This window comes from Gymnoscopelus microlampas, assembly GCF_963454915.1.
Source record: "Gymnoscopelus microlampas genome assembly, chromosome: 17".
Classification (NCBI taxonomy): Eukaryota; Metazoa; Chordata; class Actinopteri; order Myctophiformes; family Myctophidae; genus Gymnoscopelus; species Gymnoscopelus microlampas.
Window position 1 is genome coordinate 1483336 of NC_139954.1, and position 10910 is coordinate 1494245.

General features: G+C 41.5%; 1 protein-coding gene across 2 annotated transcripts in view; it reads right to left on the reverse strand.

The window, feature by feature from the left end:
• Positions 1 to 10910, reverse strand: part of LOC311064024 (alsin-like) — a 78457-nt gene that overhangs the window by 3913 nt on the left and 63634 nt on the right. For both annotated transcript variants that reach the window (XR_014602665.1, XM_084083739.1), the window contains exon 18: positions 102 to 281. Coding sequence is in view for 1 of the 2 variants with exons in the window: in XM_084083739.1 (XP_083939865.1) it covers positions 102 to 281 (180 nt within the window). In the remaining variant the exon portion in view is untranslated. The remainder of the gene's footprint in view (positions 1 to 101; positions 282 to 10910) is intronic.

The following is a 10910-nucleotide window of genomic DNA, read 5'->3' on the forward strand; positions in this document are numbered from 1 at the left end:
GTGTGTGTGTGTGTGTGTGTGTGTGTGTGTGTGTGTGTGTGTGTGTGTGTGTGTGTGTGTGTGTGTGTGTGTGTGTGCGCGCGCGCGCATCCTCCACTTACTGGTGCACTTGCAGGAAGCTGAACAGTGATTGGTCGGGCTGCTTGTTGAGTGACATGACTGTGTGCCAATAGGCAGCCTCTCCTCTCTCCTCTTCCAGGCAGTACAGAGTGAACAGAGGTGAGTAGAGACGAGACAACACCACCTGGTGGAGAAGACTGGAACTACTGACCACCACACACCTGTTAATATATAAGAGAGAGAGAGAGAGAGAGAGAGAGAGAGAGAGAGAGAGAGAGAGAGAGAGAGAGAGAGAGAGAGAGAGATTTATTAATCTTTATGAAAATGATTACAACCAACCAATATTTCAGGACAATAAAAGCACCCTATAACCTAAAAATGGTTTTAAATATGAACTCCTCACCTACTGTACCACACACACCAAAGTGCATCATTATAAAATCATCCATGTTTTTTGGGTCCCTGCTACTGTAAATGTCCAGATTGTCCTCTCCTAATATTACATTTAAAGGTTCTAGGCAACTTCAGAGATCAAAAAAAGAAAAAAACTGAAAAAAACTGTCAAACCAGTGGGCTGGATTAGTACCGTTGACTGACAACCCCTTCAGCCAATCAGCAGTTCGTTCCCCTTCAGCCAATCAGCAGCTCGTTCTCCCCACCACCAGCCAATATGACGCAAGGGGACTATGCGGGCTATGCGGAAATTAGGTTGCTTTATTCGGATACATACGTGTCACTGCCCGCCCCTGCCGGGTTCTCTGAATTTGTATTTTTAAATAGGCTCTGCCATGATTAATTGACCACATATATGAAGTTAAACAACTAAATTCTATCCAAACGATATCTTAAAAGTAAAGTCTGTGCCTCAAAAAAGAAGTTTGAGAGCGTTTTTTTAAGTTTTAAAACCAAAACCAAAAACAGCGGACAGAAAAAATGGCCGCCCGGTCCATTTTTGTCGGCTGCACTCGGTTCCATTCGGTTTCACTCGAACTCGCCACCTGATTGGCCAACCTTCGCTATCAATCACAGAACATTGACGCTGATAGGACAGTTCACACGGACACGCACGCACTTCATTTCATTACGTCCTGGATACCCTGATGTCAAAACATAAATAGTAGGGAAAATAGGGATTTCAGAAAGAGGACTGTGTTTCAATGCAGGAAAACACCCCAGCATCATTATATAGTGGCTGATAGAGGGGAAAAAATGCAATATATATATATATATATATATATATATATATATATATATATATATATATATATATATATATATATATATAAAATATTTTTAAAATGTAGGCTTCAAGTCACCTAGAATCCCTTTAACCACTGGTGGATAGTAACTACTTATGAAGTAACTACTTATTTTGTATTTTACTTAATTTTATTTTAGGGTTGTCCGATATTGGCTTTTTTACCGATAACCGATATACCGATATTGTCCAACTCTTAATTACCGATACCGATATCAACCGATACCGATATATACGGGGATTATTGTGATTAGGGTAAGCTCAAATTTCATATCACACACACCATATACAGTAAGAACTCCTGTAACTTATTTATAAAGCAAAAAAAACAAACAAAAAAAAAACGATACCGATATTTTCCCGATATCAATTTTTATGCTAATATCGGCCGATAATATCGGGAGGCCGATAATATCGGACATCCCTATTTTATTTTCAATACTATACTTCTATTCCACTGCAGCTCAGAAGTAAATATTGTACTGTTTTACTCCACTACAATTATTTGAAAAATTTAGTTACAAGTTTTTTTGTAGATCTAGATTATTACAAAACATACATTAACCAGTTAAGCCCTATTTTGTACTCTCTATTCAAAAATAGCCGATCTACAAGCTCACAATGTGTCACATCGCAACACATTGTTGAAAGATTTAGACTAATATTTTTGTATTTTTACTTACATCTTTGAATACAGGACTTTTACTGTACTTGTAACAGAGTATTTTTTACTTACTTTATTTTCCATCCATAAAAAACTATGACAAACTGTCTACTTCTTCTTCACATAAAGGTCATGCACTTGCAACTGTTATGTAGGGATGATCATAGAAATAAAACTATTACTCAACGTGCCCTCTAGATGGCGATGTAAGTCTTTTATTCTCTGTGTTTGTAGCCCGTTTGTGCAAGGATATGTAAAGAAGGAGAGGACATACATCCTAATCTACACCATAGACATAAAGGTAGATGCCTCCTCGAGGTCTGAGGCGTCAGTATTTGGGCGCCATTTTGGAGAAGGCAAGCTTCCTGACTACTGGCCAATCACAGTGCGTCTTTACCGGGACTTGTCAGAATCTAGTTGTATAAAAATATAACAGGATATTTTTATACAACTAGATTCTGACAAGTTAGAAGTTATAGTTATATATAGGAATGTATGTCAATGAGAGTTGGGTTGAAGCTTATGAACAAACAATACTTTCTTTAATGATTGTGATTGAGATAATCAGTTCAGAAAAATAAATAAATAAATACATAAAACTAGAATTGGACAACTGACTGTGATAACTGAAACTGTATTGTGTATTTACAAAACTAACTAAAACAACTCAAATCAGAGAAAATGTCAAACCCACTTTAAAAAACTAAAGAAATCACACAAAAAAATCATAAAAACGAAAATGCTAAACTATTATAACTTTGCTGGGCAGTATGGGCTTTTATCAGACAATTGGTTTGAACAGGCTGTCAATGATTGTCAGTTCCGTGATGACAGCTCACACTGCAGCATGTCACTGTCAAAGAGGAAGCAATGTCCTCGGCTATTTTCACATTATTTATCTATGGAACCGGGTCAAACTAAATGTAATGCCTCAACTCCTACATTACAGGTGTTTGTCAGGGTGGGGGGTCCCCAGTTCAAATATTATTATTTTGGGGGTTTCCCAGTTCAAATATGATTATTTTGGGGGGTCCCCAGTTCAAATATTATTTTGGGGAGTCCCCAGTTCAAATATGATTATTTTGGGGGGTCACGTCCTACATCCTGATGGGGGCCAAACCTACACAGTTACTAATGCAATGAGTACAATTCATACTAATTCCACATACAGCAGGGTGACAGGTTTCTGTACAACTAGCTTACAGGTTGGGGTTACTGTAATATGTATGAATTGATCCGTTGCAGGTCAGTGCAACTTTAGGATTCTGTTGTGGTTGCAAATTGTTGCAGCTGGCCTTCAGTCTGCAGAAACATTATGACAACCCAACTAACACATTATAATTTGATTCACTTTCATAAAAATGATCCATGATTGTATTGACTGTCTCTAGGTTCTGACTAGGTAAAGGCTGTAAACTAAGCCAAAATACACCTATTATTTTGCTGATATTCTGCATATTTTGTGATAGTATTATGCTTGAGTTGAGTATGGTTATGTTGTCAATGTGGTTCCTATTCTGAAAGTTAGATAGATTAAGCATAAAGTTAAAGACATGTAATTGTGCAGGCTACTATTTCAATACAGTGCATGTGCATGTGCATGTGCATGTGCATGTGCATGTGCATGTGCATGTGCATGTGCATGTGCATGTGCATGTGCATGTGCATGTGGATCAGTGTTATTACCCAACCCAGCAAAGTGAATGTTTGTACATTCACACCTTTGTCACATGATCCAAACCACACTTCAGCCTAAACCATTTGTGTTACTGCTTCCTGTACATTTCTACTCTACTGACAACTCATTGTTGTCTTCAGCCTTTAACCCATTAAGACCTGAGGCCAATTCTACAAACTGCTTTTCTGATGTTGTTTGTATGTTCATTTCATATTTTCATATTATAGTCCATGTCTCCTGCATCACTGACTGTATCAAATGCTGCTGCTTACGGCAGTGGTTCTCAAACTGGCGGTCGAGACACCCAGGGGGGTCCCCACATGATTTTTTTTTTGGGGGGGGTGTCTCTATATGGCATTTTATTAACGGGTGCCAGCGTTTTATTAAATCAGATTACGTTGAGTGTCAGAGATCTCACCGTTTGTAACGCTGTGCTGTTTATAGCTGTGGACTCCACTGCGAGCACCCACACGCAAACAATGGATGCGTGCACGACGATGGATGGTCCTGGCTAACGCCTGGAACAAAAACATCTCTCACACGAGTCGCCATTACGGAGTAATCGGCCATCGAAAATGACTCGTTTTCCCCACTGTAAAAAGTTAAGGAGATACAGAGGTTTTTTATCAAGGAGATAGAATGGGAGCGGACGGGGAGCCATGTTTTTTGGCACAGTGATCCATCTGTCTAGGGTTGTCCGATATTGGCTTTTTTACCGATAACCGATATTGTCCAACTCTTAATTACCGATACCGATATCAACCGATACCGATATATGCGGGATTATTGTGATTAGGGTAAGCTCAAATTTCATATCACACACACCATATACAGTAAGAACTCCTGTAACTTATTTATAAAGCAAAAAAAAATAAAAAAATTCAAAAACCGATACCGATATTTTCCCGATATCAATTTTTATGCTAATATCGGCCGATAATATCGGACATCCCTACATCTGTCCCTTCCTTCTCATAGTCACCGTGGGTATTTCCAGAGCTGCGCTAGCCCCCCCCCCCCCCCCCCCCTTGTGGAAAAAAACAAAAAAAACAAAAAGACTGATAACACGTTTTTTATCGTGTTCGGCACCTAAGCGCTACTCTCTGAAAACACGTTTTTTACGGTGTTTGGCACCCGATGTGTTAAGTGACAATATAAGGACTATTAAGGCCTTTTTAATACCTCACAAAGAACAAAAAGAAAAACAAAAGGGGAAAAAATACCATTATCGCATCATAAGTAATCAACAAACTATCTATCTTTACAATTGGATTGTTACCTCTCGCCGCTGACGCCATACCCACTCCATTCATTTACCCCTCGCCGCTGACGCCACACCCACTCCATTCATTTGGACCTCTCGCCACTGACGCCACACCCACTCCATTCATTTACCCCTCGCCGCTGACGCCACACCCACTCCATTCATTTGGACCTCTTGCCGCTGACGCCATAGCCACTCCATTGATTTGGACTAAACACAACAACTACATATCACATGTCACCACAACACTAGCCACAACACTAGCCACAACGTGCGCGATGAATTTACGGGTGGCGTAGGGTACTTCTCATTGCTCACTAGACATTTGCCTCCTCGGAACATAATTAATTCTACTAACCACATTACGACCACAGCGGACGGGGAAACACTTTAGCACCGTTTACCGTGAGCACAACCGAACGCCGACGGCCACAGCCGAAGCAACACGAAGCAGCGGACATTGAAATCTCTGCATCGCCACAACAACAACAACAGACGCGCGTCCTTCGCTTCAACCCCCGCTCTTGCTTACCTTTTTGTTTGATCATGTCTCTATCCCACCACACTCACGCTAATATGTCCATCATCTCCGTGCCATGCAAATCCCAAACAATACATTATTAGTTACCCGCGCCAGCCTCTAACAGTCACCCGAACCGACTCGGCAGTCAGTCGGGACTCGGGATGCCAGGTTGGTGCCAGTTTGGAGAAAAACAAGCGCCAGAAACAAGCAAGGAGGTTCATGAAAAAACAAAAGCCACAGGGAGCAAGACGGTGGATCTATATGGGGTCTGAAGGGGTCCGCGATGTTTCGCGCGGCTCCCAGACAGACAGAGGGACACGGAGGGACCAACAAACGCAAAGCCCCGCGCAGCGGATGGGGTCTCGGGGGGCGTAGCACTCTAGTACTATAAAAAGTTAAAATTGTCACAATTTGGCCAAATTGTCAAATAATATAAGAAAATACATTTTGAAAATAGCAGATCTACAAGCTCACTGAGCGTTGTTTTGCGAGGGGTTGTGAGCTTGTAGATCTGCTAATTTCAGAATATTTATCTGTGGAACCGAGTCAAACCAAATTCAATGCCTCAACTCCTACATTTCAAGTGCTGGTCAGGGTGGGGGGTCCCCTGTTCAAATATAATTATTTTGGGGGGTCCCGGCCTGAAAAGGTTGAGAACCACTGTCTTACTGCTTACCACTATACTGCTAGATGACAAACAACATTGTGTAACAACATGGACACACTACACTTATATTCTACAACATCATCATATGTTTGTCTTTATACTGTACCTACATCCTACAAGTCATCATTTCACTTTATCTATTTAAGTGGTTCTCAAACATTTTCATGTCAACCACCCCAAAATTCTTTGGCCGCAGATCCCCATTTGAAACATATTTTTGACCAGGGTGCCCGTAAAAGAAGATTTGTGTTAAAAAGTTTCAAGATTATTGCAATTTTTTAAAGATTATTAAAAATGTTTCGAAAATAGGCAATCTACAAACTTGTAGTAAGTAAGTAAGCCTTGCAGAGCCATGAGGCCCATAGGGGAGGAGCCTATCTCCTGTTTCTGTAGCATGAGGCAGCTTACACTGGACATGATGCTAGTACAGTATGTAGCAGAGACTTACCCTCTATGCTGAGTGCCAAGCAGGGAGAGATTTTTTTATGAGCTCGAACCCCAACCTCTCAGTCTCAGGGCGGACACTCTAACCACAAGGCCACTGAGCTACAAGCTTGTAAATCAGCTATATGTTTTTAAATATCAGAAGTATAAAACAGGGTTAAAATCGTCCTCATTTTAGTAAATACCCCCTCAAGGACCCCTGAGGGTCTGCAGACCCTACTTTGAGAACCACTGGTCTAACACGCTTCTTGCTATTTTACTCAAGGTTCAAGGTTGTTCTTTATCGTTACATATTGTGCACAGCTACATAAGAATGACACTTATTTCTGTTTGTCTTCCTTCAGACAATGTAGCAGCATTTTATTTATGTAATTATTGTCTTACTCAACAGCATATAGAGAAGCAGGAAACCACCAGAAAACAAGAGCTGCCTAAAGTTACATCCTCCCTCCAGACCACAGGATGACTCACCATGCAAATGATTAACTACCTTCCTCTGTCACTTACCACGCTATATTTCATGTCCATGTTTATAATAATCATCTTTACATACACTTTAAATTATCAAATGTTTGGCATGTATATACAGTGCCTTTATCCAGGGCTGGACTAGGACAGAAATTCGGCCCTGACATTTTGGCCCAGACTGGCCCACCACCACAACCGGCCAGTCAAAATAATTGATAACTACACAGGTGATCATTGTGATGCACAACTGCACAACCTATACATATGATAGTTGGCCTACAGTACTCACTATAATACACAACTACACAACCCATACATATGATAGTTAGCCTACAGTACTCACAAACAAGGTGATTGTGTTGCTCTTATAAGGAGGATGCTGGCTAAAGCACATCATGCACTGGCAGAAAGCTACTCTGGGGAGATCATCTCCACTGGAGATGATGTATTGGCCCTATTACAAACCTGGACATAAGAAGTAGAGGACTATTATGAATGGGTGAAATATGAACATGATTACATGCAAAAATGTGTCTGCATGCAATCAGAACTGTGGCTATCTAAAGTATAGAACACAAGGGTTGGCTATAATGATCTGAGAATGCATCTGTTATAGGCTAGATCTATAGGCTATATGAGGACGGCATAAGAGGGAAATCCTTAACTTATACATAGCGAAGGCTGTAATGTGCATGTATGCAAATACGTTGTTTTTTCATAACTTTAACCAGTCTTGGACGTGAGTATTGTAGGATGCGAGACGGTGTAAACTAATACTGTTGTACCCTATTGTCTCACCTGCCAGTTAGGAGTCCCCATCGGGACGACATACTGTTGTACCCTATTGGCTCACCTGCCAGTGAGGAGTCCCCATTGTGCATCAGCTTTTGCCACCGGGTCATAGTAGTAGCTTGGCAACGCCCCCTTCTGTGACGCACGTGGAACTGCCTCTCACATGAGCGGACCGGTTTTAATTAACTCCCAAACCCCTGCATTGACAGGTATCCCCGTGGCGTGCACCTTTAAGCATCAGGCTTCCAACTGATGTTGATATTCATCTAGTCTAGTGTGTCACACCTTATTGGGATTGAGGTTAGGTATTATTTCATTGGGATTAAGGTTAGTCTTAGGCATAGTTTTTGTCGCCCCCAGCGAGGCGGACCACTCGGCCCACTTGGTGAGAACAGACTACAGCAATAGTCTGTTCAATAGTAGCAAAAAACAGTTACAACATCGCAGGCGTGCCGTCTCTGGCGGGCTTGAGCAACGAGAGGCACCGCCGAGCGAGCCGTTAGGCCTAACGGCCTAGCGGCTCGTTAGGCTTTAAAAAAAGCTGTTAGGCTTTTTTTAAATATTTTTTAATATCGATATTATTCGGCAGTATATCGATTATTTATCGCGGGAGAAAGTATCGCGATTTATCTTGATATCGATATATCGTTCCAACCCTAATGACTAAGGGCGATGCAGTTCCGCGTGCGTCACAGAAGGGGGCGTGTTACTACGATCCGGTGGGAAAGCAGGGCTCTCGTCCCCATCGAGAGGACATACTGTTGTACCCTATTGGCTCACCTGCCAGTGAGGACGTAGCCTGGCATGGCCAGACTAATATCACTGCGTAGATATTAGTCTGCGTAGATATTAGTCTGGAATCTATGTGTGGAAAAAGGATAAACACGCCCCATATTTGCATACTGGGCCCTGATTGGTCCCTCACTACTTCGGAGGAAGTGAAATCCAATGACAACTGGCGGTGCCAGACCAATTCGGCCGAGGGCAATTTATTGCAGCCTAGTGAGGACCCCCAACCGGAAGCATGTAGACAAAAATTAAAATGTCACTAGTTTCACGCTGGAAACTAAGATGATCATCACAGCAGCACCTATCAGCCTAGCTCTTAATGGTCAAGGCTGGCAAGCCTTCTCTCTCTCCCTCAAGCCCCCAACAGGGCAAAAGTGCACCCAGAGGAGCATAGTTATACTGACAGTGTCACATTTAGTAGAACTACAGTAACTGAAGCAGTCCTTACATGGAACACAGTTTGTGACCAGACCCCCTGCTGTGGAGCCAAACATTCTAAATACAGCATTTAAAGAGAAATCAGATAAAACAGAAATGATTTTGAACAAATAATATGCACAATTGGCATTCTATACACTTCTGCCACTGACATGATCAGTCATATCTCAGGAATGTTGAGACCTAGAACAAGACAAGTTGGCGATTTATTTTTGTTTTCCAATTCATGAAAGTGCATGACATGACCCTGTGTCTAATCATGGAATATATTTTTTATATAAGATATTTAATTATATTTCACAATGTATTTAGACCTGTAAGGAATGAGCTACATCTTATGTCAGCCTCTCTTCCAAAAAAAATAGGAAGAAAGATTATTATCTGAATTAATCTAAAGAAGAAGTTCTAAAAACATGATGAAATCATCACCCCCCGCCCTCTACAGCAGCAGCAATACCACAGCCATTTCAATAGGAAGTTCTCTCTCTCTCTCTCTTTCTCTCTCTCTCTCTCTCTCTCTCCCTCTCTCTCTCTCTCTCTCTCTCTCTCTCTCTCTCAACATAAAGTTACTTCAATAGGAAGTCGTTTTTTCAGAGCTGTTCATCACAAGAGAGGAGAAGATGGTGCGCTCTCTGCCCTGCCTTCTACTCTGTGAGTATATAAATGTTATTACTAATGGATCTGTTATAGCACTATTATTACTAATTACTGTGTATTGGACTAGTATTTGAACCAGAAGGGATATGTATGTGGTTGAACTTAAAGCAGCACTATGTAACTTTTAAATAACTATAAAGCATATTATGTCCCACAAAACTATAAAGTTTGTTTAAGCAATAACAATCATCCTTCTATAAATGTATAGACTCAGGGGGGTCCCTGCTAGGGGCTTGACTGTATTACTATGTATAGACTCAGGGGGGTCCCTGCTAGGGGCTTAACTGTATTACTATGTATAGGGGAGACAATGAGTTTCATCCTGGCATTTGCCAAGGCACCAAGGAAGAACTGTCAGTCAAAGCAACGACTGGCCAATCACATCACGTCCTCGCCGGACATGCTTGCAGAGAATCTTGGGTAATGAAGTCATAGACGTTGACTGCCATGTTATTTGTGTGTGGCCACTGATACCCTAAACTTCATAGTGCTGCTTTAAACAGTATTTTGTTAAGTTTAGCTGCTGAATCTGAATACAGTAAAACATGCCAATGGAATCTAGGATTTCCACCAATGTTTTCACCTTGCTGTAGATTTATCGTTTCAACATTATTTTAATTTACTAATAATAACAAAATAACAAACCAAAGCAGTGCCGGCTGCAGACAGTAATAAGCAGGGGGGCATTCATTATTCTAGGGGGGGCACCTGTCTGTCCCTCACGAACGCACCCGTGCGCGAGGGACCCGTGCGAGCCCGCGCGAAGCGTTTTTTTTCGGTTATTGGATGGATATTTTACTTTTTTGGGGTGTTTTGTAACTCTATTTCGGTTAATTCGGTTCATTTACCTTGCCCCTATATGCACCAACAACAAATACAATTATAGCATTATAATGTCTTTAATGTAATGTCGGCATTGCATCTCCACAGGCACAGACTCCACAGCGGGAGAAAAAAAAGGCAGGCTATACTGCGCTGCAGTATAGCCTTTTTGAAAAAATAAAAAAATCTGGCCAATCTGAACTGGGGGGGCACAAAGTCTAATCTGGGGGGGCATTGCCCCCCAATGCCCCCCCATAGGGCTGACAATGAACCAAAGTACAACAGTGATGATGCAACTATAAAGATGTGTGCCCCCAGGGCAGTCCCAAATAATGTTTTTGGGGGGTCCCCAGATGCTTAGCTTAATGTACAACATTGTTTTCTTA